At 52.1% G+C, this 27779-nt stretch overlaps 1 protein-coding gene across 2 annotated transcripts; it reads left to right on the top strand.

Moving 5' to 3' along the window:
- The first annotated feature begins 8532 nt into the window (after positions 1-8532).
- On the top strand, positions 8533-20232 carry LOC125621574 (zinc finger protein RFP). 2 transcript variants are annotated; one of them, XM_048818619.2, is made up of 7 exons: positions 8533-9027; positions 12158-12253; positions 13118-13348; positions 13734-13756; positions 14960-15087; positions 16933-16965; positions 18859-20232. In XM_048818619.2, the coding sequence occupies exons 1-7, from the start codon at positions 8611-8613 to the stop codon at positions 19371-19373; spliced, it is 1443 nt and encodes a 480-aa protein (XP_048674576.2). In that variant the 5' UTR covers positions 8533-8610; the 3' UTR covers positions 19374-20232. The 2 variants fall into 2 exon arrangements, with proteins under 2 accessions (XP_048674576.2, XP_048674577.2); XM_048818620.2 differs by having other exon boundaries at positions 8535-9027; positions 14972-15087.
- Positions 20233-27779: the final 7547 nt, after the last annotated feature.

Here is a 27779-nt window from a genome sequence, read left to right as displayed (position 1 = left end):
CTAAGTCCTTTATGGGTATGTTTGTGTCTCCCTTACCCTAAATCTGAGCAGGTGGAGGAGAGAGGAAGATGTGTCGAGATTCTCCCTTCAGGGATAGAGAGGAGAGGGGCTGGGGTCTCTCCCACAGGATACCTTCATCCTCTACAGCTCTCCCATCTCCTCCACTGTGACCACAGGACTAGCTGGGAGCTTGCTGCAATCACTCAGGTTGTCTCACAGCTCCAGCTCCAGCATCCTCAAAGATGCTTAGATGCCTAAATCACATATGAGTTAGGCACCTAAATATCTTGGGCCCTGTAGTCTTTCTATAGACCTCAGCTGGCTGTGGCTCAGATCCCCAGACTGCCCAGGAGTGGGGAAGGTGACTGTCTTGAAGTGAAAAATCTTATTTGAATGTCAGAGATTAGGAGATACTCTTATCGCAGTCTGATTTGCCTTCAGCAGATCTTGCTTCTGGTGTTTTTTACTGTCAAGATACTTTGCTTTAACCATATTGATCCAAAGCGCTGGTTGAGCAGAGGTCCCACTTCCACAGTGGATTACAAGTTCCCTCATCAGTTGGGGAAGTGACCGTGTGTTGTGCAGAGCCAAGGATATGCTCCAAGCTCAAGGAGAAATAACAATGAATCATCAGGGCATTTCCCAGGTTGTATTTTCAGCTACAGATTAACAGGATGTTGCCCGATTTTATGGGCGATTAATAGATAATATGGGTTATAGGCTCGCCAGTTCATGTGATCAGAAGATAATAAGGTTCTTAGCCCAGAATCAGGCTACATAGAATTTGCAAGGACCTTCTATAATAAACCTATTGTAATAACAAAGAACATACTTCTAATGTAACAAATGATCAAACTTGTAAGAAAAGATATATGGGCAAGCAATCAGAATAGCCCTATAGGCCACAAGCCTGAACGGGATTAATTATATAACTCAGTAAAGCATTCCTGAACGGGAAATGTGCTAGAAATGAAGACACTTTGGTTTATTTTTGAGGGAAATCTCCAAGATTTCCTAGGATTGGGTAGCAGTACCAGGAAATGCTGCTAAAGACTGACCATCCCAGAGGGGAATTTAGTCCTGTAGGGACCAGATCCTCAAAGGTGCCTAAATCCCTTGATCTGGGCCTAAAGGGAATGCTTAGATCCTGTCTTTCCCATAAGCTGACTCCACCCTCACCAGCCAGGCCCATTCTATTCTATTTATTTAATTTGGTTGAGTGAATTTCCTGGTAGTGAAAGGCTGTCAGACTCTGGGAACCACAATCCTTATTGGTCTATACCACAGACCCAACACAGGCAGCTCTATACTCAGCACCTCTTTCAAACTGCGGGCTTTTTGTTGTAGTGTAGACGTAACCTCAGAGTTTTGCAGCTAAATACAAGGTGGAACAGATAAGGAGTTAACACATGTTGCAAGGTGAAGTGAGCAGTTAACCCCTCTCCGGCTCAGGACAGAGAAGGTTAGTGGGTTACAGATTGGTGTAATGAGCCATAAATCCAGTGTTTTTTATTAAGCCCATCATTTTTGGTATCTAGCAGAAGGCAGAGAGAACAGAAACCCAGAGATCCAAGGAGACATGACCTCAGTGACTCCTGCACAGGAAATCCAAGAGGAAACCAAATGCTCCATCTGCCTGGATTATATGAAAGAGCTGGTGAACGCAGAGTATGGCCACAACTTCTGCCGAGTCTACATCACTAACTACTGCGAGGCTGGGGGAAAGGGGGATTTCGAACCTTTGTGCTGCCCAAACTGCCGAGCTTGGATTCAGAAAAGGACTCTCCAGCCCAACTGGGAGCTGGTGAATAGCACTGAAACCATCAAACTCCTGGAAAGGAAGGGACAGGAGAAGCTGTGCGTAAGACACCAGGAGAAACTCAACCTGTTCTGTGGAGAGGACGGGGAAGTCGTGTGTGTGGCGTGTTGGGAATCGGCAGAGCACAGATCTCACAAAGTGCTTTTCGCTGAGGAGGCTGCCCAGAAATACTAGGTAAAGTAGGAAACACTCTGCATCCCGGCCAATTCAATCCTTCCCTTTTCAGACTAATATATGCATGAACGGTGGATATAATAGGCCAGGGGAGGCTAAGCCTCCCCTAACCCAGGCTGTGGCCCCACCCATGCTCCGCCCTTGCTCCCCCTCTCCCCCGAAGCTGGCGGGGGCTCAGCACTGCTGCTTTCCCCGAAGCCCCACCCCTGTGCTGCCCCTTCCCCCTGAGCCCCTTCCCCCAAGGCCCTGCCTTGGAACCGCTTCTTCCTCCCAAGGCCCTGCTCCCACCCTGCCCCTTCATGCCGCCCCTTCCCCCAAGGCCCTGCTGCTGCGCCATCTCTTCGCCCGAGTCTCTGCTTTGGTGCCACCCCTTCCTCCTAAGGCCCTTCCCCCACCCTGCCCCTTTCCCCCCGAGGTCCCACCCTCATGCCACGCCCCTTCTCCCCAAGCCCTGCCCTCATGCTGTCCCTTCTCCCAGAGCCCCCCAAGCCTCCACCCTTGCACTGCCCCTTCCCCCGAGGCCCTACCCCTGCGCCGCCCCTTCCCCCAGAGCTCTTGCCCTCATGCCACCCCTTCTCCTGAGGCTGCCTCTTCCCCCTAAGACTCCGCCCTCTGCTCACTCTTCTCCCTCCACCCCTCATTTGCCCTTACAGCCAGTAAAATGTGGGAGGGCTATGGCCCCCTGGACCTCCCCGTTCTGGCACCCCTGCTTCACAGTCACGATGAACACAGCAACCCTCCCTATCCTTCAGGGAGCATTTACAGGGCTGGATTAAGGCACGGGATCTATGGACCCCTGCCTACGGCCCCCTGCTCTTGGAGTCTCCTTCTTGCATCCGATGAAGTGAGCTGTAGCTCACGAAAGCTTATGCTCAAATAAATTGGTTAGTCTCTAAGGTGCCACAAGTCCTCCTTTTCTTGCATTGGAACCCCAATTCTGCCACCCCTCCTTTTTGTAAAGTACACTTTTAGCCTTCCTGTCTGCAGAGAAAAGCTTGAAAATGAAAATCAAGCATAGGTGACCCAGTGACATCAGCCTGAGTTTGCAAAGAGCCTGAGAAAGTAGCTGGAATCCCCAGCACAGGCCTAAGGGCACGTCTACACTTAACACGCCTACGCTACTACGCCAACGCAGCTGTGCCACTATAGTGCTTTGGTGAAGATGCTCTATGCTAACGGGAGAGAGCTCTCCCACTGGCGTAGTTAATCCACCTCCCTGAGAGGCGATGCCTATGTTGGTGGGAGAAGTTCTCCTGTCAACATAGCACTGTCTACACAGGGGGTTAGGTTGGTATAACTACGTCGCTCAGGGCCCAGGGTGTGGATTTTTCACACCTCTGAGTGATGCACTTGTTTCACTATAGGTCTGTAGTGTAGACCAGACCTAAGTGAGGCAGGAGGGGAAGTGTGCATTGTGATCAACCAGGACTCCCAAGTGGACACACCATAGTCGTGAACTAATTAATGGGGGGGGCCCTACAGCCTCCCCATCTCCTCCTGAGTATAGGGGTCCCCTGGTAGCTAATCCTGGTGGGGAAGGATGGACACTGCCACCAGCATCCCCAGTGGTGGGTGGAAGGAATGGGGCCATGAGGGGGGAGTCACGGGGGTGGGAGGGTGGGCATACCTTGGTGTGTCCAGAACTCCAGATTGATTTAATCTGGCTGGCCCTGGGAAAGATTCCCAGCTCATTCATTAGGGTTATTACACATTGCGTTGTTACCCACATTTCATTATTCACGTACAGAGCAGCCAATGGGTGCTGGTGTCTGACATGTAAACAGGTCCCTGACCCCAAGGGCTTGCAGTCTATAAAGATGGATGCAAACCAAAGAGGAGGTAGGAAGCCAGCCGAGAGTGGCACGTCCCACCCACTCTCTCTGGAACATGCTCTGCCCAGATCCACACACACTGTGCGTTAAAAAGACCAGAGTCATTTACTCTCCCTCCCGGCCGAGCGGAGCTCAGTGCAGGATCAGAGAGGGAGGGCAGAGGTGGCTGTATGACAACTTTCCACCTCGTTATAGTATCAGCTTCTCAGGGGGGCCGCCTGGACCCCCAGCCCCAGGGACTGCTCTAGCTTACAGTCTGCTGCCATGGCCTGCAAACAGCCAGAGTGCAGTGCGGTCCGGTCACCCTAACAGCTGGCCCCTCTGAAGGAAGCTGGGAAGAGGATGGCAAATGGTCATACTGCTGGTCCCGTGTGGCCAGGGATTCCCTCTTATGCCAGGGGATTCCCTCATGGGCAGGTGCAACATGTTTCTACCTCTTTTATACCACACAGAGGCTGGGATTGAACCCAGAACTGGCCGCTTTTGTCAGTGTTACTCACTTCCACCCCAACAAGTGTAAACTCATTTCTGGTGATCAAACTATCCAGATCGCTCAGAGCCAGGGCAGCGCTGGGTGCAGGGCCCCTTGCTGCTGTGCACTGGGCAGCCCAAAACGATGGCTGTCAATATTACTGCCTGGTGAGAGGATCTAGGGGAATCGCTGGAGAGAAACTTCCCACCCAGCACCTCCGGCCAGTGGGTTTTCAGACAACTGGCATCACTTCCTCCTGCCAATGGAGATGCTATAAAAAGAGTTTAATCGAAGGCTAGATTATCTCCATGCCTCCTGGCCCCAGCGCCCCTGCCCAGGTGGCAGGGTTCGGGTTCAGCCCCAGGTGGCAGGGCTCTGGCTTAATTTCTGTGATTTATTGCTTGTTGCTCGCGTCCTGTCCGTGACTTTTAATAAAAATACCCTTGCCAAAATTGTACCCTTACCCATAACTCTTTGTGAGTTTGTGCCTTCTCTGTCTCTCTGTGCACTTTATCTGTTTGTGGGCCAGGAACTGTTGTCAGAATAGCATGATTTTCAGTGCTGCATCCTGCCTCCTGCTGCCCTTTCTGCTGTTAGCCCTGGATTGCCACAGGCCAGTGATAACAGATTATCCTAATGCCAGAGATTATGCCTGAGATCCCACGTTATACACAGAATGTCGGGCCTCCAAGAGAGCATTAGAAAAATCTGCTCTCTATCATCCATTGTGAATATTCCTTACTAAACATTTTACGGTTGCCCCTTTGGCCCAGGAGGTTAGCCAGAATGGGGGCCCTGCACAGGGAGAAATCAGTGATAACAGTCAGCTGTATTCTTTAGTGTAATCTTGTTCATTTGGGGTGGGAAAATGCATCAAGTCCTGTTTCCCTGAACACAGTACAAACAAACAGCAGCAGGCGCTTTTCTCACTCAGAATTCCCCTCGTCTGCCACTCCAGTGAGCTCTGTGCCCAAAAAACTGTCTCAACTTTCTCGCAGGTTCATATACATGATGTCTGTTTGCCTCTAACACGCAAAAAACTGGAAAACATGGGTGGGGGGTATCATTGACCAGAGGAGGCTAAGCCTCCCCTAACCCAGGCCTGTGGCTCCCACCCACGTTCCCTCTCTCCCCTGAAGCTGGCAGGGGCTCTGCTCCAGCTGGTGGTTAGGGGCTGGGCGGCTCGGGCTCAGCATGAAATGTCCCCATTGACTTCATTTACTCACAGGAGTAAAGTTAAACCCCTGTGAGCAAGCGTCTGCAGGATTGGGCCCTTAGAGAGCTGCTGGCAAGGGGCAGTAAGGCCCAGAGCCCCAACAGTATTTAGGCACCTAACCCATGGGAGTTAGGTGCCTAAATATTAGGAGAATCTGGGGCCAAAGTGCACTCCTTCCTCCCCCCTCCCCATTACACAATACCAGAGGGGAGCAGGGCAGGAATTGTCTCTCTCAGAGGGCCTGTCCCCACAATCACACCCCTCCCAGACCTGCTCCAGATGTGGGCCAGATCACGCGCCAACTGACGCTTAGGTGGGAGAGACACAGCGATGCGGAATTGGGGTTCCCGCCTCGGAGATACAACCCAACCCCCACCCCGGGGTATCGAGGATGCTCCTGAGCCCATAACACTGGACAGCTGGCAGCATACAATGGGCAGCCTTACGGAGTGCTCAGGGCAGCGCCCTCAAAAGAGGGACGATCCCGGGAAAGCCTGGAGAACTGGCAACCCCGTTCAGAGCAGCTACAGGCACAATGAGCGAGGACCTGGCAGCGCCTGTCCCTCTGCGGCTGCTGCAGCTGGCATCAGTCACTGGCACAGCTACTCCTCCACTGTCTCCCCAGCACTGAGATCCAGTGCACTTCTCCTTGGAGCTCGGCCTGGGGGGGACCCAGGGGCGGCGCTCGGCTCCTGGCTTCCGCCAGTGAGTGCCCTGGGCCTGGCACAGCTGCGGTCAGGCTCCAGCCATGCCCGCCTGTTTGGGGGTTGTTGCAGGAGGAGGCCCACAGGGATGTCTGTCTGCCTAAGTTGGCCTAGCGCAGGGGTCGGCAACCTTTCAGAGGTGGTGGGCCGAGTCTTCATTTATTCACTTTAATTTAAGGTTTTGCATGCCAGTAATGCATTTTAACGTTTTTAGAAGGTCTCTCGCTATGTCTATATATTATATAACTAAACTACTGTCGTGTGTACAGTAAGCAAGGTTTTCAAAATGTTTAAGAAGCTTCATTTAAAATTAAATTAAAATGCTGATCTTATGCTGCCGGCCCGCTCAGCCCGTTGCCGGCCTGGGGTTCCGTTCACCGAGGCCGGCAGCGGGCTGAATGGGGCCTGTGGCCGGGACCCCGGGTGGCAAGGGGCCGGCAGCCAGAACCCCAGACCAGCAGGGGGATAAGTGGGGCCGGCAGCCAGGACCCCAGACCAGCCATGGGCTGAGTGGCTCAGCCTGCTGCTGGTTTGGGGTTCCGTCCGCCGGCTCCTGCCAGCCAGGATCCTGACTGCCGGCCCCGCTCAGCCCGCTGCCGGTCTGGGGTCCCGGCCCTGTCCACATAGAGTAGGTACCTACCTTCTCCCCGGTTCTAGCCAGTCTCTTTCTCTCTCTGCACTGAGAGGAGGGTGGGAGTGCGCTGAGAACAGGGCTGGGGGTGAAGGAGCAGGCTGGGGGTTGGGGCAGGAGGTTTGGGTGTGGAGTGCTTACCTGGGCAGCTCCCATTTGGTGCGAGGGGTGCAGGTGGGAATGTGGGCATGTGTGTGTGTGCAGGAGCTCCTGTTTGGTGCTCAGGGTGCGGGTGGGAATGTGGGGGGTTCAAGAGTCAGGGCATGGGGTGTGGGGAGCTGGGTATGTGAGGAGGGTGCAGGAGTCAGGGCAGGGGGCTGGGGGTGTGGGCTGGGGTCGTGGGAGTGCTCCCAGCCCCCTGCCCTGAGCGGCTCATGGCAGGGGGCTGGAGGGGATATGCCCTGATTCCACTCTGCTTTTCCCTCTCCCCCTCCGTAGCAAGGGCCTATCGGCAGCAGGGAGGGAGAGAAGGAGGGGCAGGAACCCAGCACGCTGGGGGAAGAGGCGGGTGGAGGGGGAAGCTTGCCTGCCCTGCAAGGAGAGAGCGGGGGGCCAGGGGCGGAAAAGAGCAGGCCGGGCAGGATTTTTAATGGCACGCTGCTGTCTGCCGGGGTCCGGCAGACAGCAGCGTGCCATTAAAAATTGGCTTGCGTGCCATCTTTGGCACGTGTTCCATAGGTTGCCGATCCCTGCCCTAGCACCTGCATGGGGCTCACTCCCAGCTTCAGCTGCACTTTGACCTGGATCAGAATGTTGGGAACCATTAGGAAAGGGATAGATAAGAAAATATCATATTCCCGCTATATAAATCTATCACACACCCACGTCTTGAATTAGGAGGTTGGACTAGAGGTCCCTTCCAACCCTGATATTCTGTGATACTGCGTGCAGATGTAGTCACCCCATCTCAGAAGAGTTATATTAGAATTGGAAAAAGGTTCAGAAAAGGGCAACAAAAATTAGTAGGGGGGAACAGCTTCCATATGAGGAGAGATTAATGAGACTGGGACTTTTCAGCTTGGAAAAGAGATGACTAAGTGGGGGATATGATAGAGGTCTATAAAATCATGACTGTGTGGAGAAAGTAAATAAGGAAGTGTTATTTATTCCTTCTCATAACACAAGAACTAGGAGTCATCAAATGAAATTAACAGGCAGTAGGTTTAAAACAAACAAAAGGAAGTATTTTTTCACACAATGCACAGTCAACCTGTGGAACTCTTTGCCGGAGGATGTTGTGAAGGCCAAGACTATAACACGGTTCACAAAAGAACTAGATAAGTTCATGGAGCATAGGTCCATCAGTGGCTATTAGCCAGGATGGGCAGGGATCGTGCCCGTAGCCTCTGTTTGCCAGAAGCTGGGAATGGGCGACAGGGGATGGATCACTTGACGATTGCCTGTCTTGTTCATTCCCTCTGGGACACCTGGCATCGGCCACTGTCGGAAGACAGGATACTGGGCTAGATGCACCATTCGTGTGACTCAATATTGATGTTCTTATTAAACTCCCCCTCTCTGCCCCCCTAAAACACCAGACAGAGATTGATTTGTTTCCCTGAGCACCACCGCTGGGAATTTGACGTGGCTCCCTGCCCACAGAGAGAGTCACATTTCTCCCCAGTCTGGAGCCCTTCCTAGACTGAAACTGTCAGCCACAGCTCACAGGAACAGCAGCAAATCAGCCAGATCTAAGGGGAACGCCCCATAGGCTGAGCAGAGGCTGAACACAGGGAAATGAAACTAACCCTGTCACGCTGCCATGGCCGCAGACAGCCCTGTACTAAGTCTCCAGGATGAACTCTCTTGTTCCATCTGCCTGGAGTATTTCAAAGAGCCGGTGTCTATCCACTGCGGGCACAACTACTGCAGAGACTGCATCAGCCAGTGCTGGGGGGAGACGGATACAAACTTCTCCTGCCCCCAGTGCAGAGAAACCGCCCAGCAGAAGCTTTTCAGGCCCAACAGGGAGCTGGGGAAAGTTGTAGAAATAGCCAGGCAGCTGAGTTTCCAGGTCACAGTGACCGCCGGAGGGGAGCAAGGGTGTGAGACACACCGGGAGGCCCTGAAACTCTTTTGTGACACGGATCACCAACTAATCTGTGTGATCTGCAGAGAGTCGCAGGTTCACAGAGCTCACACGGTGTTCCCAGTGGAGGAGGCGGCCCAGGAGTACAAGGTAAGGCCTGGGTGTCTTGTGTTTCAGAGTAGCAGCCGTGTTAGTTTGTATCCGCAAAAAGAACAGGCGTACGTGTGGCACCTTAGAGACTAACCAATTTATTTGAGCATAAGCTTTCGTGAGCTACAGCTCACTTCATCGGATGCATACAATGAAAAATACAGTGGGGAGATTTTATATACAGAGAGAACATGAAACAACGGGTGTTACCATACACACTGTAACGAGAGTGATCAGGAAAGGTGAGCTATTACCAGTTTTGTTTTGTTTTGATGATAGTTATTTTCTATATTTTGGCTGGCGTAATGCCCCAGTGAAAGTCCCCAGAGCAGGGGGCAGCCGGCCCGCGCCGGACGCTTGGAGAGAAGTGAAAAAACCAGTGGTATAGTGACTGAACCGTGACAGCATCACTTTGGCTGAAGACAGGTTCTAGGTAATGCATAGTCATGGATCCCGAGGACAGCTAGCAGATTAGCATTGGTGGCGTAGCAGTTAGCATGGCTGCTTTCCAAGCAGTCTGTCTGGGTTCAGTGCCAAACAAGCACGATGTTTTCCTCAGCTCTTCCCCTGCTTTTACCCCAGCAAAGCAGTGTTGCCAAGCAGAGAGAGGAGAGGCGCTCCCTTGCCATACCGAGGGCTCTGTGTGGCACAATGGATAGCGTGTTGGACTGCTAGGGAGCAGTGCCTGGCCTGCCTGCATGACGACAGTCATTCAAAGGCTGTGTGTTCAGATCCCACCGGAGTCACTTTAGCTGCTTTCCTGGCTACCATTGTGGCTTGTACGCAATAGGTAGGGCCCTACCAAATTCACGGGCCATCTTGGTCAATTTCACAGTCATAGGATTTTAAAAATCGTAAGTGTCATGATTTCAGCTATTTAAATCGGGAATTTCACGGTGTTGTAACTGTAGGGGTCCTGACCCAAAAAGGAGTTGGCGGAGGGGGTTGAAGTGCTCTTGTTGCTGGCGGCGGTGCTGCCTTCAGAGCTGGGCCGCTGGAGAGTGCTGGCCGTGGGCCAGGAGTCCAGCTCTGAAGGCAGAGCCGCCGCCCGCAACGGTGCAGAAGTAAGGATGGCCTGGTATGGGATGGCCACCCTTACTTCTGCGCTGCTGCCTGCAGAGCTGGGCCCTCAGTCAGCAGCTGCCGCTCTCCGGCTGCCCAGCTCTGAACTCAGTGCAGGAGTAAGGGTGGCAATACTGGTACCCCCTTAAATAACCTTGCAACCCCCCTGCCACACCATTTTGGGTCAGGACCCCCAATTTGAGAAATGCTGGTCTCCCCCTGTGAAATCTGTATAGTATAGGGCAAAAGCTCACGAAAGACCAGATTTCACAGGGGAAGACCAGATTTCACCGTCTGTGATGCGTTTTAGTGGCCGTGAATTTGGTAGGGTCCTAGCAATAGTCAGTCACTTGAGTGCAGCCAAATGGGGCCAAGACAAGGGCCGAAAGGCGCGCCTGGCTACCAGTAGGTAGAAGCCTCTACCTGCGTCTCCGCTCAGCAGGGAGACGTATTTAACCCCCTAGAGAATTAAGGAAAAAATGGGAAGGAGAAAAAGAAACCAAAGCCTCTTCCAATGGCTGAGGCCTGGTACAAGCCTTCTGCGGCTGCTCCTTTCAGGCCTATCTCAGTGCCCCCTTCTGGCCGTACCAGGGTTGGGGCACTGCCACTGAGTAGTGGGCAGCCGGGGTCCAGCAATCCCTGGCCTCACACTGAAGAGCCCAACTTTTAAGCCTCTCCACTAACTTAGGTGTCGACTCTTAAGCCACCCCACCTTGTGCTGCAGTATTTAGCCTTCTTGTGTGGGTTCTCTTGCCGGGGAGAACGGGCCCTGCTGGGCTCCATTGGAGGAGGAAACCTGGGCTGGAAAGAATTGTGGTGAGCTGGTCAAGCTCGTGCCCCAGCAGCTCAGGCCAGTGCTCTGACGAGTGGGGGAGGCAGCTGAGGAGGGTGGCAGGCCCGTGGCCTTGGGCCCCAGAGAGGGGAAGAGAGGAGGTGACCAGACACTCGTCCTGGCAGGCTCGCCCTGCTCTCCTTCTCCTCTCAGATGTGCCTTCCTCCCCTCAGAGTGGCCATTCCCGCCTCTGGCACCTGGATTCTCCCCACATCCCGAGCAGGGAAGCCCCCTGCGCCAGGTGTTGCGGGGCCCTTTCCCAATTTGCTGGAGGGCTCCGCCCTGGAGTGTAGGTCTTGGGGGAAAAGGCAAAGGCTTGTCTCAAAGGCTGATTTTCCAGAGATGGCAGCCAGGGAGCTGCTCTGCTTTGCACGTAGGCTCTGCTTTCGCCCTCTCTACTGAGAGTGAAGATGAAGATTAAACCACCTTTAGCCCTTCAGCTCCACGGAAGGTTTCTGTCCACCCTGAGCTGGCTGTAAGACACCTGGGCTAGGATGTGGCCGGCGTAGCACCCCGTGAATGTCCCCACCAGAGACTGTCCCTGGAGCAGGTGGCAGCTGGTCTGTGCCAGACTTTGGGAGCCAGCCACCAGAACCCCTCAGGGCTCAGGAGGGAAGTGAAAAAAACAGCAGTATAGATAATTGAACTCCTCCAGTGTCACTTTGGCTGCAATCTGGCTGAAAACAGGTTCTAGGTAATGCATAGTCATGGATCTTGACAGCTCCCAGTAAGGCAGCATTGGTTGTATAGTGGTTGGCATGGCTGCTTTCCAAGCAATTCGTTTGGGTTCAAATCCCAGCCAGCTCAGTGTTTTCCTCACATCTTCACCTGCTTTTACCACAGCAATTGCAGTGTTGCAAAGTAGAGAGAAGAGATGATGTGCCCAACCCATCCATCACGCAATGGAAAGTGTTTTGGACTTCTAAGGAACAGCACCTAGTATGGTTTGGTTTGACAGTCATTCAAAGGTTGTGGGTTCAAATCCTCCCAGAGTCACTGTAGCTGTCTGCCATTCTGGCTGTTACAGAATAGACAGCCACTTGAGGACAGAAAGGCGCACCGGGCTACTTGGCCACTCTGAGGGGAGGAGGGTCCAGGCCAGCCGGTGCCAGAGGGAGGCCTTCTCTTGTGCACAGGGCTTGGTAGGGAGGACAGACTCCCTGATTCCTGCTGAGGAAACTGTCCACAAACACACACAAAAAGTTAGTTCCAGCCATGTTATTTTTCTTTGCTCAGAAACAAATCCAGACCCGGCTGCAGACTCTGAAGGAAGAGAGAGAAAAACTCCTGGGGTTGAAAGTGTCAGCAGAATGGAGAAGCCGGGAGTATCTGGTATGTGTGTCCAGTGTTATCACTCAGCAGAGACATGGTGTGGGAGTCTGTCTCCCTGGATGAGTGTGGGGATGGGGGTGTGTGTGTCTCTGACCACGTCTGGTGGGGTCACGGGGAACCAATATTCCAGTCAGTTCCTGCCTGGGGATGGTCTCACATGGCTTAAACTGACCTTTGCCCTCCCTGAATTCTGGGCCCTCCAGGCAAGTTAGAGCAGCCTCGGGGTTGCACAAGCTGACTTTGGCTCCCCAAGGGGCCCGAGTAGCAGAGACCAGCTGGGATACAGTGGGCTTTTTCCACGCTGCTGTTGTACCTCTTATTCCATAGGCTGGGAGCAGGACTACTGTCGAACATAAATGCCATTCTACCCTGGTCGGGGCAACCCGCAGCACAGGGTTATTCTCAGTGCAATTTAAAAAGGCCTGAAAATTGGGCTTCCCGTGTCTGTGCATGTTGCCCTTTGGGCATATCCCTGTCTCTCCATGGGCTGGATTGTGCCAGTGATTTCTACCCTTCAGTGAGGCTGGACCAGATCCCGAGGATCTCAGAACAGCCCTGAGGGAGCTCAGCAGCTGCTACAGCCATGGTAGGGATGCAATTGCTACTCTGGCCAGTGCAGGCTGTGGGGCCATGGCCCTGCCTCCTCCCTTCCCAGACATCAGAGAAAGTAGGACCAAGATGGATGTTCTTGGCAAAATCTTCTCTCTGACAACTCGGAGAAAGTTCCTCTCTAAATGGCAAGTTCTGAAGTTTGGATCTGCAATGAAATTTGCCCCATTGCACAGTCAGGGCCCAGGGAAATATCCCCTGACCCTCTCCACATCCCTGACCTGCCTTTTCCCTCTTTCTGTCTGTTCATGGCAGGAGGAGACAGACGCCCAGAGGCAGAAGATCATGTCTGAATTTGAGCGGCTGCGGCAGTTCCTGGAGGAACAAGAACGACTCCTGCTGGCCCGGCTGGCAGAGCTAGAGAAGGGGATGACAAAGATGAGGGATGAAAATGTCACCAAACTCTGCAAGGAGATTTCCCATCTCAACGAGCTGATCCATGAGATGGAGGGGAAGTGCCGGCAGCCAGCAAGTGAATTCCTACAGGTGAGATCTTGGCTCCTGGTATAGACTTGGCAAGCTGGGAAATATTATGTGAATCACACTATTTTAGCCATTATAAAGCTGGAGGAACGGTGGCACAGCCAGATGATGTAACTTACCCAAGTCACTAAGGGTGTCCAGGGCAGTTCAAGGAACAGAGCCCAGATCTCCTGCGTCCAAGGTCAGTGCTTTAACCACAAGGCTGCCGGCTGGAACAGGAGCCTGGGCTCTGTCTTTGCAATGCGACGGTGCTAACCGTGACGCTGCCGAACGCACCTCCCTGGGAATGAGGCGTGTGCCCCCTTCATCCGTGGGACATAGAAACAGGTTCAGTGACCACGCGTTCTTTGTTATCACTGTGAGACTGAGCTTCCTTTCTTCTCTCTAGGACATCAGAAGCACCCTGAGCAGGTACGTGGCATCTTCTCAGTCCCCTCTCTCGCTTCACTGTGCTTGGGCCCGTGTCCAATCCTCATCTCCTTCACAGACAACAGCAAAGCATGCAGGGCAGGGTATTCAGGCATTTGCCCCCCTCTGGTGAAGCAAAACTTGGGCTGGATGCTCTTTAATTATTAACCTGAATATAGGAACTTGCTATAAAAACTCCATGGCCCACCTGTGCCACAACAACTGGCACTGTCTACACCAGGGGTTAAGTCAGTAAAACTGTATTGCTCAGGGGTGTGGATTTTTCACACCCCTGAGTGACAGCGTTATACCGATGTAAGTTTGTAGTGTAGACCTGGAATTAATCCAAAGAGTGACAGAGCTGTAGTGATCTGCCAGTTCAAAGTGTCTGTCAGGGTGGACCCAAAGTGTGTTTCAGGATTCTGGCCCTGTCAGATATCAAGCAGCAAAGAGATGGAAAATTTTCCTGTGACTTTGCTTTATTTCCATCATTCAGCTTCCAAGCTCACAGGAATGAGCTTTCTTGCAGGTAGCATTTCCAAGGTGCAATAGGGCCATTAACCAATCCTTTGTATTGTGATGTTTCTTGATGGCCCATCTGATTTTGACAGTCCTTTTGGGTGGGCTGGGGGGACAGTTCCCATGCGTGGGTTCCCAAATTCACAGCAAACATTCTCAAAGTTATAGAGTGTACATATACATATTTTTTATAGCATGGAATATCGGCATTACAAGTGAGATTAGTGCGGGCAGCAATTTACAAGCATTTCACAGGTTTCAGAGTAACAGCCGTGTTAGTCTGTATTCGCAAAAAGAAAAGGAGTACTTGTGGCACCTTAGAGCATTTCACAGAATCTCAATACTAAATACATTCTTATAAGACTAATAGCTATTCTGAGCAAAACTAACACACAAGTGAACCGGTCTGGTCTCAAGCTATGAGTTTTCCAGTTCTTCGCTAATGCCTGCAGCCCAGGCAAGAGCTGGCATCTGGCCTGCCAGCGTCACAGGGGTCACTATAAGAGAGACTTGCTCCGCCATTGGTTGGGCTGGACCTGTTCTGAGGCTGGGTTACACAGGGAAATGTGCTCAACTTAACAGCTTTCACAGCCCATCTGCTTCCACTGACATGTGACTGATATTAAATGATGAATGCCAAAATAATGGAGAATAACGATGAAGTAATCAAATGATGAATCAGAACAGCCTGTCTCCTAGGTGCGAGAAGGGGCAATTCCAGCAGCCAGTGGAGATTTCTCCTGAGCTGGAGAAGAGACTCAGCGATTTCTCTCCGAAAATCCTTGTTCTAAAGGAGACTCTGAAGAAATTGAAAGGTACAACCAGGAAGGGATCTAGAAAGGGAAATAAAAAGTTGTCTCCAGAATTGTGGGATTTGCTGACCAATCAACTGCTAATTTAAAACTAACGGAAAAGAGATAGATCAATATTCTTGAATGAGGGGACTGGGCTGGTGAATTTTCTAGGGCAAATGAAATTTTGATTTCGAAACAACTATGATATGAATGTGAATCATTGTCACCTTAATTTGTTTGCCTGAATTATAGAGGAATGTAATCTCTTTGGAGGAAGCAAGCGTTACGGCCATACAGAGTGCTCTGATCTTATTTCTGCCTGGGTTGAATTTCAGTCTGGCCTCAGTAGAAATTCCCTGGGCATAAATAAAGTTCATGACTGATCAGAGAGGACAACACAAGTCTGATGCATGAAGTCCTCCTTACACCATATTAAGTGGACTTAAGTCATGCACAGGTTGATCATTCTACATGGGGGAGGGGAGACATTTCACATTCACTCTTAGGCCTTGTCTACACGGCCACTTTACAGCGCTGCAACTTTCTTGCTCAGGGGCCTTAACCTCCCCCCCACCCCCAAGTGCTGCAAGTTTCAGCGCTGTAAAGTGGCAGTGTAGACAGTGCACCAGCGCTGGGAGCTACTCCCCTTGTGGAGGTGGGTTTTTTACAGCGCTGGGAGAGGTCACGCCCAGTGCTGGCATGCCCTTAGGGCTTGTCTACACTTCCATTTTATAGCGCTCTAACTTGCTGGCTCGGGGGGGGGGTGAGAAATCACCCCCCTGAGTGCAGCAAGTCTGGGCCGCGCTCCCAGCGCTCGGAGCTAATCCCCTCGTGGAGGTGGATTACCAGGAGCGCTGGGAGACCTCTCTCCCAGCGCCTGCGCGGGACCACACTCGCACTTCAAAGCGGTGCCGCGGGACAGTAGCGTAGCTAGGGGGGAAGCGGGGCAGCGGCTGCTCCCCCACCGAGCAGAAGTGACGCTTCTTTAATTACTTGGCGCCTTTACAATTTTTACTCACCCGGCGGCGCTCTGGGTCTTCGGCGGCGGGTTCGGGGGGGACCAGAGATGAAAAAAGGCACCACTCCCTGGTACTCACCCGGCGGCTCCCCGGGTCTTCAGCAGCACTTTGGAGTCGGGTCCTTCACTCGCTCCGGTCTTTGGTGGCATTGGCCTTCAGTGCCGAAGACCAGAGCGAGTGAAGGACCCGACGCCGAAGTGCTGCTGAAGACCTAGAGCGCCGCCGGGTGAGTACAAGCGGGTGGCGCCTTTCTTAATCTCCCCTCCCCCTGTTTTTTCCACCTGGCTATGCCACTGCCACGGGAGCGCTCCCGCGGCAGAGCTTTGAAGTTTCCAGTGTAGCCATGCCCTTAATTTCTCTTTCTGTCTGGGTATCTCTGACCCTTTCCTTCTGCGTTTGGCCCAGCCGGCAAGCACATGTATCCTGATTATTTGTAAAACTGGGCCTTCAGTATTAAAGCTGGTCAAAACGTTTCATTCAAAAAAAGTTTGGTCGAAATTCCCATCCCCCCTCAAAAAAACACTTCCAAAACCACAAAGAAAACAAACAGAAACAAACAAACAAACCCCCCCCGATTTTGTTTTTATTTTTTTCCCCAAAAAATTCTCTAAATTTTGATTTTCCAGGTCGTCATCCCCCTCCCCATTCTTTTTTGGCACCGAATACAAGTGGGGTATTTTTGTTTTGTTTTTTCACTTTTACATTTTTCTTTCTCTTTTGCCACCGTGTAATATTGAAACACTTCTTCTTGCTATGTCCCCAAATTCATCCCAGCTCTGGTTATGGACGGCAGAAATCCCACCATAACGTGACAGCATGACATCTTATCTTTCTCCTCTCTCTCTAGACACCCTGCCCTCCGAACTGGAGAAAGAATGGGGTGAGTACCTCTGGGAAAGGTGGGGCCGGGGAAGAAGGATGCAAATGGGAAGAGATCATAACAGTTTGTGTTGGTGACCCTGGATTCACTTGCTGAAGAAGCTTCTGAGATCAACAAAACCAAAGCTGCTATGACTAGAGAATGGGCATTCCAGAGAGGGGGATGGCTTTAAACACTCCAGCATATTAACCCCTTAACTGGTTGGACCGAGCCTCTTGCTGTCTCCGGTCATCCTCTTCGATCTCTCTCTCTTGCTGGGTTGGGGGGTCTTCCTTCACCCTGTCCTTGGGGACTCTCTCCTGGGTGCTCCATCTTGTCCACCCAGGTGGGGAGGAGACCCTCTCCTGCTGGTGCCTCCTTCTCTTCCTCCCCTTGTGGGCTGGGGGCCCTTTCTTGTCCTTGCCATCCATCCCCCGTTTGCCGGGGCAGGGGAGTGTCTCATCACCCCTCCTCCGCCTTCCACGTGCTGCTGACCCATCCCTCTGCCCCACGCCCAGTGTCAATCCCCAGCCCCTTCCTTCTGAAGTGGGGTTTGCACAATGTCCCTCCTGTGTAGGGTCCTACCAATTTCACGGCTTTGAAAAACGCGTCACAGACTGTGAAATCTGATCTCCCCTGTGAAATCTGGCTATGACGGGGGAGGGACATGGCTGGGGGTGCCCCAGCCTTGGGCTCCCACTGTGGGCTGGGCTCCAGCTGCTAGTCCCAGTCCAGGCTAGGGAGGGACAGGACTTCCTCTTCTCCTGCAGGGGCTGCTCTGAGAGGCAGGTCAGACTCACCTCCCCCCAGGCGCAGGAAGCTCTGCAGATGCTGGCTGGGACAGCTCCTGATCCCCCCATACCCTGCGACCCTCACTTCTGCGCTGCTGCTGCTGCTGCAGGCTTTAGAGCCTGGCGCCCAGCCAGCAGCCGCTGCTCTCCGGCTGCCCAGCTCTGAAGGCAGAGCCCCCACCACCAGCAGCGCAGAAGTAAGGGTGGCAATCCCACAACCCCCCTACAATAGCCTTGTGACCCCCCCCCATGGCCTCCTTTTGGGTTGGACCCCCACGGTTACAACACTGTCAAATTTCAGATGTAAACACCTGAGACCGTGAAAATCCCACGACTGTGACACTGACCAGAGTAGGTCCCTACCAAATTTATGGTCCATTTATTTGCCATCTCCTGCTTCCTCCCTCCTGGCTGGCAGGGCTGGGGAGGCATCTCCCCAGCAGCCCTCCCTATAGGCGCCGACTCCGTGGGTGCTCGGGGGCTGGAGCACCCACAGGGAAAAAATGGTGGGAGCTGAGAACCCACCGGCAGCCCCCCATCAGTTCCCCCTCTGCCCCCAGTGTTTGCTGTCCGCTGGCAGGCCCCACTCATCAGCACCTCCCCCACCCTCCTGCAGCCTCCTGCCCGCTGGGAGGGGGAGGAGCGAGGGCACCCGTGCTGGGGGGAAGGGGTGGAACTGAGCGGAAAGAGGCGGGGTGGGGTGGAGTGGGGGCGGGGAGAGGAGGGATGGGGTGGGGCCTTGGAGGAAAGGGTGGAGTAGGGGCGGGGCCTGGGGGCAGAGCACCCCTTCCCCCCCGCACATTAGAAAGTTGGTGCCTGTGGCCTCCCTCCCCTGCTCTCTCCCTGCTGCCGGGAGCAGGGCAGCCCCTGCAGGGGGACCAGGGAGATGCCACTGGGGAGGAGGCAGAATCTGCAGCCAAAAACGTCAGCTATAACAGCACCTCTAGGGCCTGGGAGGAAGGCCACCGAAAAATCCCTGCTCAGCCCCAGCACAGAGGCAGCTCCCTGCTGGGGCAAGGCAGGAAACCGGGAAGGGTCCCAGCCGGCTGGGGAGTGTGAGAAATGGTCCCAGCCTCCCCCAGGGCCGAGCTCTGCCCCTAATGCTCAGATTCTCTCCCCACAGCGAGTGTGACTCTGGATCTAGACACGGCTCATCCTGAACTCGTCCTGTCTGAGGATCGGAAAGGCGTGAGGAGGGGACACAAGCGGCTGCTTCTTCCCGACAATCCGGAGAGATTTGACGCTGAGCTCTGCGTGCTGAGCTGTGAGGGGTTCACCTCGGGGCGACATTTTTGGGAGGTGGAGGTGGGGGATGGAGGAGGCTGGGCCGTGGGAGTGGCCAGAGAGTCTGTGAGGAGGAAGGGAGAGTTTATTTTTCGACCTGAGAAGGGGATCTGGGCTGTGGGACTGTGGAAGGGTCGGTACTTGGTTATTACCTCTCCTGCGACCCCTCTGTCTCTGAGCTGGGTGCCCAGGAAGATCCGGGTGTCTCTGGACTATACACAGGGGCAGGTGGCATTTTTTGATGCGGATAGTGAAGCCCCGATCTTCACTTTCCCACCGGCCTCATTCGTGGGGGAGCGAGTCCACCCCTGGCTCTGGGTGGAGATGGGATGCCAGCTCAGGCTGTGCCCCTGAGACGTGGGGTGAAATTCACCGCTGCACCTTTCCTCCAGGCAGAGGCTCCCCCGGCACCTGGACTCCCCGTTTCTGGGACTCTGGCCAAGTGCAGGAAGCCTCTGAACTGACACAACCTCAGGTTGCTGGATGTGATTAGGGCAGAGAGCCCAATCCCATTGCCCAGTCTGGCCCTAGCCACTCTGATTCTGGAGCGCTCTGGCAGTCTGCAGGTCTGATGGAGGGAGAGGGAGCCACAGGGTAGGGACAAAGGTGGGGACTGGAGAGCAGTTTTACTCCAGTGACTTCACTCCTGATTTACACCAGGGTAGGTGAGAGGGGAATCAGACCCAGTGACTCCCAAGGGGTCACTCCTGATTCACACTGGAGTGAGTGAGGCCAGGAGGAAGTCACCTCCAATGGGAGTGACTCCTGATTGACACTGGTGTGCATGAGAGGGGAATTAGCCCCAATTATTCCAATGGGAGACATGGCTAGAAAGGGTTAAACATCCTGCAAAATAAATAACCCTCAAAAGACATGTAGGGAGATAATGTTTGTGTTTTTGTGTATTTACATATGTATGAGTAGGGTCTACAATGTAATCAACAGTCCCTGTCTATGCTGTATTCTGATAATTCAGAGGTCAAAAGAAGAGCCTATCATTTAAATGAATTCTAAACATGGGATATCTCGGTATTCATCTCTCTTTGAAATGTACTTTGAATGGTGGAGGAACAAGCAAATGGCCTTATGTTAATTCGTATAGCTAAGTATTGGTGATGTACCTCCTTCAAAGTCACCTAATTACCTTTTGTTCCCTGAGTAACTCCAACTTGTCAAAAGACATGAAATTGTATAAAAGATCCTTGGATCCTGATTCTGTCATCTTAGATTTGCTTAAGCGTCATCAGGGGAAGTTTGAGTCGCAAGACTGAGGTCCCACTTATGCTGGTACTCACTGAAGGTGATATTGGACATTGGACTATAATCTAGGAAGACAGGTTTCAGAGTAGCAGCCGTGTTAGTCTGTATTTGCAAAAAGAAAAGGAGGACTTGTGGCACCTTAGAGACTAACCAATTTATTTGAGCACAAGCTTTCGTGAGCTACAGCTCACTTCACTGGATGCAAGTGAGCCGTAGCTCACGGAAGTGTATGCTCAAATAAATTGGTTAGTCTCTAAGGTGCCACAAGTCCTCCTTTTCTTTTTATAATCTATGAAGTATTTCTGAAAGAACTCTTTGCAACCACAAAGCTCAGCATCTGTGCTATGAATCTGCACCTCAATAAATTGAACTCATGTCTGTATGTATATTGATCTTTTAACCATACTCTCTGTCTTTTGTTTTTAAATAAATTTTAATTTAGTTAATAAGAATTGGCTGTAGTGTGTATTTGGGTAAGATCTGGAATATTATTAGCCTGGGAGGTAATGTGTCCAATCTTTTGGGATTGGTAGAACCTTTTGTTTTATATGATGAAGTAAGATTTACAGAAATTTTCAACATATTTGATGTGGGTACCTGGATGGAGGCCGGAGGCTGGATCACTTCAAGGGAACTGTGTTGTTTGGACTTCTGAGTAACCAGTGAGGTAATAAAGAAGCTGTTTTATGCTGGCGTGGTAAATCTAAGTATTGGAATATCCACCAGCTTTATGGGGATTGTCTGCCCCATTCTTTGCAGTTCACCCTGATTGAGTGACCATAGCTGGCCCGCACTAGGACCCTGGTCACAGTACTCCTGATTGACACTGGTGTGAATGAGAGAGGAATCAGCGCCAGTGACTCCAATGGGAGTGACTCCTGATTGACACTGGTGTGAGTGAGAGTGGAATCAGGCCATGTATCTTGTATCCCAAATAAGTTACTGGGCATCACTTCGTGCAAAGTCAATAAATAGATGCTAGCACCTGTGAGTTCAATGGCAGATGCACTCATTGTATGCCAGAGCTGCTCCTGGTCCTAGGCAAGGGTGACTACAGCTGTGGAGTGGGAGAGAGTGGCCCAGGTTGTCTTGGCCGGGTTGGTGCGATCCAAGTCGAGGGCACTGAACAGGATTCCCCTTTCTGTGCCTGTGTGTTTCTGTGGTGCAGGCTGCCTCTGTCCCAAACCCACACGGGCTGTAGCCGCTTTGAACCCTGCAACAGCTGCCATGATGATCTTTATTCGGTCATGTCTGCGCAAGGGCTGAGGCTGGCTCCAGCTCTGCAGGTGGCCTGACTCCAACGTGACCCCACAGGGGTGCGCACTGTGAGACGTCTACAGTGAATGAAGGCATCCCAGCTCAGGGCAGGCTCCCGCAGTGAGCGGGCTTCCAATCAGGGGCACTGGAACAGGGGCGCCAGGGCCCATGGCCCCATCACTTTTAAAAGTGGAGGGGGTCTGTGGGGACTAGAACCACGAGTGCCGGAAGCTCCCTAGAAGTGGGATGACCATCGATGCCCGGACTGCCCCTCCCCCTCCCCCTGTGGCCCCGCCTTTGGTCCTCCCCCATTCTGCTGCAAGTCCTCGCCCCACCTCTTCCCCCAAGGCCCCACCCTTGCTCCGCCTCCTCCTGCCCCTGTTCCGCCTCTTCCGCTGAGGTCCTGCCCTCGTTCTGCCTCTTCCTGCTCCTGTTCCCCCGAGGCCCCGCCCACCAGCCCACCACTCACTCCTCTCCGCCTCCTCTCTCCGTCACCCGGGTCTGTGGGCTGGCCGGCCTCTCTGCACCTCTACGATAGGGCTGTGTGCGTGATCCCATGAACCCTGTGGAGAGAAACACCACAGAACGTACCACCTGGGAAAGTCAGACTGACAGCTTCCCTTGTGGCCCCGGTGACCTATGTAAGCCCAGGAGGAGTTCCAGGAACTGGCAGCACAACAAGCAGGACTTCCCTGCCAGCTGTAGTGATGGACCTGCCTCTTGGCCTGCTCTTGGACGCCTGACCTTGGCTCTGATGCCTGGTCCCTGACTTTGGCTCTGACCCTTTGCTCTGCCTCTGGCTCTGACCTTTGGTGCCGTTCTTGGCCTCTGACTGCCACTGCTGTCACTGCTAGGTCTGACTGCCACTGCTCTGACCATTAGGCTATGAGCACCCAAGCCCTGGTCATGAGACTAGCTCCTGCCTCTCGGAGAGGTGCCTAACCTACAGTGACAGAAAACCCCCTTCCATCGCTGTAGGAATCATCTGCACGACAACACTACAGGGGCCAAGCTACGGCCCTGTAGCTGCACCACTGTGGTACCAGCTGTGTAGACGTGGCCAGTCTCCTGGGGCATAGACCACTAGCAGCTACAGCAGTAAAACCCAGAGCAACTCAGTCAGATTGTTTCTGGAGGTGGGGCAGAGGGGTGACACTGAGGTCCAGCAGCATTTAGTGGGTCTGCGGTCTGCCCACAACTAAGCTCCACCCCAGAGAACGAGGCCGTACTTTTCTACCTTCTCCTGTTCGCCCCTCCCCTACCCCTACCTTTGTGGTCATTTGTCTAGCTTTGTGCGATGAGTGAGAGAAAAAGGGATGAAGCAGCGGGGAAAGATGAGAGTTTCTTTGATTTTCCTCTTAGTTGGAAATGTCTGCTTGATGAACATTCCAGGCAGGTGGGCCTTTGGTTTGCACAAGCAGAGGCCACATCTACACTACAAAATTAAGTTGATTTAATTCATGTTGGCGTACAGCCCCCACACAGCAATTACACTGCACTTTGCTCCTTGAGTCAGCACTGCATGGCCTCACCGGGAGCAGTTGTACTGATTGTACTGTCAGCACAGGGCATTGTGGGATAGCTCCTGGAGGCCGGTAGCAGTTGACGGAAGCAATGCTGGGTCTACACTGACACTGCATTGAGCTAACTACATCGGCCAGGACTCTACGCTGCCCATGGAGATGGAGTTATTAAGTTGCCGTAGCAGGGCAGTTTCATCAGTGGGAGTGAAATTTTAGTGTAGACACTGCCATAGTTAGCCTTACATAAACTGCATAACTCTGTAGTGTAGACCAGACCAGAGACTGCATACTGCCAGCATCCAGGTACCATGCTGGGGGTTGAAAGCAAAGAAACAACCATCTCCTTTTGTTTCTGGTTCCTCCTGTGTTGAGAGAAAAAGGACTTTGTACGCCCCTTGTCAATAAACAAAAATACATCAGCAAAAATACCAGACTCCATTGTTAATGTGTACTCCCATCTGGAACCTCCAGAGGCCCTAAACTTCAACTGTGGCCGGTTACCAGCTTTGTCCACCCAGACCCACAGGGCCCCAATCTGACCCTGATCTGTTCACATATTGCAAACCTTCCCCACTCTGGCCTAGGGTTACCACCCTTGAAATGGAAAAAACCCAGCACCCGTCCCCACACAAGACAAACCCATGGCAACCTCAACCCCTAACCACAAGGAAACCTCTCACCCCCCCTTCAACAGCCACTTATAGTATCTAGAGAGAGAACACATATAGATAAGATTGGTAACATCACTGATAACAAACAGGCCTTTGTTTTATCAGCACATTTTGCCAGCCAGTCTTTGTAGTCTGTTTCGTTTAGGCAGTTGTCATTGAATGTGCTGTTTCTGATGCCAGCTTTTTCTTTTTGCCTGGCTCCTTGCTCTCGCGTGACACAAACCCCTGTGTTGGTGGGCAGACAGCTGCTGTGTTGATCCATTGTCTCTTAAATTATGGCAGTGGGAACACTGCAGCATCTTTAGCTGGGCATGGAACTTTTAACATTAGACATCTGATGAAGTGAACTGTAGCTCACGAAAGCTTATGCTCAAATAAATTGGTTAGTCTCTAAGGTGCCACAAGTACTCATTAGACAGCCAGTGTATTGTGAGAATAATGCAAAGCTTTAGACGCATGTAAAAGAAACCCAGCAGATTAGATTATTTTTTCTGGCAACCGGCAAATGCATAAAAAAAATGCCCAGGCCGGCATAGGCACAGGAACTAGAGATGCGGGGGGTGCTGCAGTACCCCCAGGTTTTACGTGGGGCTTGGCTGCCGGCCCTGCACCTAGGCTCCGTTCCTGGCCCCGCAAACGTGGTCCTGGCCCCGCACCGGACGCTCCACTTCTGGCCCCCCACGTGGGGGGCTCCTGGCCCCACTCCTGGGGCTCTGCTGCCAACCCCGCGTCCAGGGTCTCGGCCCTGCGCCCGAGGGTCTTGGCTGCCGCGCCGGCCCTGCTCTAGGGGTCCCAGCTGCCAGTCTCAGCTCCCTTACCCCTGTCCGGGTGCCCCGCTCCTGAAGACAGGGCCCTGCTCTCGGCCCAAGCTCGGGGGCGGGGTGCGTGTGTGTGCAGACAGGGGTAAGGGAGCTGGCTTTCAGCACCCCACTATTAAACATGTTCCAGCACCATTGCAGGCCGGTCAAATACAGGCCAAGTGGTAACCCCACTCTGCCCCCTGCCCCCTGACAAAACACCAGCTTTATTCTCTTCCTCCCACAGTCACCCCCAGGGATTTAAGATGATAAGGTTCCCAGCATAGAGAGGGGTCACATGTCTCTCCACCGCCCCTGGGGCTGGAACGGCTATTCAGGACTCATTACAGCCCAGCCAGCCAGGGCTGGCCCAGGCATGGAAACACCCCTTTCCTGCAACAGGCAGAACACATGAAAATTTCACCAACAATTCCCCCTGCTAGCTAGATTTGCTGCTTCCTGGAGGAGCCCTCAGCCATGGCCACTGTAGAGCATCTCCAAAGAGAGCTGACTTGTTCCATCTGTCTGGATTATTCCATATACTGCGGGCACAATTTCTGCTGAGCCTGCATCAGCCTGTGCTGGGAGGGATCAGGTAGAAACTTCTCCTGCCCACAGTGCAGAAAAACAGCCCAGAGAAGAAACTTCAGGCGCACCAGGGAGCTAGGGAATGTTGTCAAAATAGCCAAAGGGCTGAGTTTCCAGACAGCCAGAAGCAGAGGGAGGATGTGAGCAACACCAGGAGGCCCTGAAACTCTTCTGTGAGGAGGATCAAACTCCCAGCTGTCTGGTTTGCAGAGCATCCTGGGCTCACAGAGCCCATGTGGTGGCTCCCACGGAGGAGGCCATCCGGGGTTATAAGGTAAGAACTTAAGAACGGCTGGACTGGGTCAAACCAAAGGTTCATCTAGCCCAGTATCCGGTCTTCCAACAGTGGCCAATGTCAGGTGCCCCAGAGAGAATGAACAGAACAGGTGATCATAGAACATAGAATACCAGGGTTGGAAGGAACCTGAGGAGGTCATCTAGTCCAACCCCCTGCTGAAAGCAGGACCAATCCCTAATTTTTGCCCTAGATCCCAAATGGCCCCTCAAGGATTGAACTCACAATGCTCAAACCACTGAGCTATCCCTCCTACCCAGATCATCAAGTGAGCCATCCCCTGTCACCCATTCCTGTACCCAGAAAAGGTAAGACCCTTTTCTGCAGCTACAGAACTTGTACCACTGCCAGTTTAGGTTTGATCAGTATTGCGTTCTCTAGTATTTCAGAGAGCAGGAGTCATCCCTGATGCACAGGACTCACAAGAGAAAGAGACCAACTTCCTCCGCCCCATGAAAAAATCTCCAAACTAAACTTGTGTGCATGTCGCACACCCATCAACTGAACCCCCCCACCCCCAAATCACTTTCTCTTTGCTCAGGGCCAAATCAAGGCCCGTTTGGAGGCTCTGAAGGAAGAGAGGGATGAGCTGGAGGAATGTAAAGATATGGAAGAGGGTAGAAGCGAGGAATACCTGGTAGGTGCCCATTGTTGTGACCCAACAGGGACATGGGTGCTGGGGGCTCTCCCCCTGTGTGAGTGTCACCCTCAGACTGTCAGGGGATTGTGTGTGTGTCTCTGTGAGCACGTGTCACCTGTTGGGATTGTGCATGTGGGAGTATGGCCCTCTGTAGGCTGTCCCTGCCCCTGCACTGGGGCTAGGTCCGATCTCCAGCAGCCATGGGCAGCTAGCTACAGCACCAAGGGGGGTGTGGTGAACTCCCCTCTGGGCAGTCCAGGGTGTAGGGCCTTTGTTTTGCCTCCCTCCCCATGGGCGGGGGGGGGGGAAGTATTAGTCTGGAGAAGTGGTTCTCAACCTTTCCAGACTACCGTACCCTTTTCAGGAGTCTGATTTGTCTTGCCCATCCCCAAGTTTCACCTCCCTGAAAAACAACTAGCTTACGAAATCAGACATAAAAATACAAAAGTGTCACAGCACGCTTGTACCGGAAAATTGCTTCCTTTCTCATGTTTACTTATATAATTATAAAATAAATGGTGACCCCAGGTTAAGGAACACTGATGTAATATATAGAGCAGTATAAACAAGTCATTGTTGGAATGAACTTTTAGTTTGTATTGACTTTGCTAGTGCTTTTTATGTAGCCTGTTCATAGAATATCAGGGTTGGAAGGGACTTCAGGGGGTCATCTAGTCCAACCCCCTGCTCAAAGCAGGATCAATCCCCAATTTTTGCCCCAGAAGATCCCTAAATGGCCTCTCAAGGATTGAACTCACAACCCTGGGTTTAGTAGGCCAATGTGCAAACCACTGAGCTATCCCTCTTCCACCTTGTTGCAAAACTAAGGCAAATATCTAGATGAGTTGACATACCCCCTGGAAGACCTTTGCGCACCCCCAGGGGTACATGTACCCCTGATAGAAAACCGTTGGTCTGGAGTCATTGTGTGTGTTGGCCAGTCCCAGGATAATAGCAACCACTCAGCTGTATTATAGGCAACCTGGAGTCTGGAGAAGCTAATAGTCTTTTCTATGGGCTCTGAAACCTGTCCGCTTCCTCCGATTGTGCTGAAATTTGGTGTGTCTCATATAGGGTGGATTGATTCAAATCACCAAGTGGGAAGCTTGGCTTTAAACCATCCCTTTGAATCAACTTTTCCTTTAGTACTTTATTTTTGGAAGAAAGAGGCATTCTTACTGGTTGAGATTACCACTAAAACATGTAGATTTATAGCTCAGTGGAGCCTTTGCACTAGATTTGGTACCTTTTTTTGCTACCTAAGAGGGAGCACTCTTTGTCCATTCATTTATGCAATTGCATAGCTCAGTATTTTCAGATTCTTATGAATTGTACATTTTTAGAGTGTGTTAGAAAATGGGGACTGATATATTGTTTATTTACTAACTAATTAACTTTTTGTTCACATGTTGTTTGTCAAGCTTTATTAGGAAGGTAACTGGAATTTAGTTAAACACACAAAAGAATTTATTTCTATTAAAACAAAACAACCTTACGTAAACGTCTCTTATTGACACTCATTTCACATTTACAACTAAATTATAATAAGTTTAGGCCTTAATATATTTTGTATTAAATACAGATTTCTTTAAAAAATATTATACTTAAACTAACAAAATAAAAAAAATCCTGTTTAAATTAAAATCCATTTTTCCTCTTTATTAAAAAAAATAATTGATTTTTATCCATTCTGGTCTCATGGGGCTGCAGGACAGGGGCCGTAGTCCAT

This window comes from Caretta caretta, chromosome 14 (assembly GCF_965140235.1).
Source record: "Caretta caretta isolate rCarCar2 chromosome 14, rCarCar1.hap1, whole genome shotgun sequence".
NCBI lineage: Eukaryota > Metazoa > Chordata > Testudines > Cheloniidae > Caretta > Caretta caretta.
Note: the sequence above shows the minus strand (reverse complement) of the source record. Positions and strands in the feature narration are given on the sequence as shown.

Coding starts and splice junctions, on each gene's coding strand:
- LOC125621574 (XM_048818619.2), top strand. CDS start 8,611: ATGGCCGCAGACAGCCCTGTACTAAGTCTCCAGGATGAACTCTCTTGT. Junction 13,757..14,959: donor ATCAGAAGCACCCTGAGCAG/GTACGTGGCATC, acceptor GAATCAGAACAG/CCTGTCTCCTAGGTGCGAGA. Junction 15,088..16,932: donor GACTCTGAAGAAATTGAAAG/GTACAACCAGGA, acceptor CTCTCTCTCTAG/ACACCCTGCCCTCCGAACTG.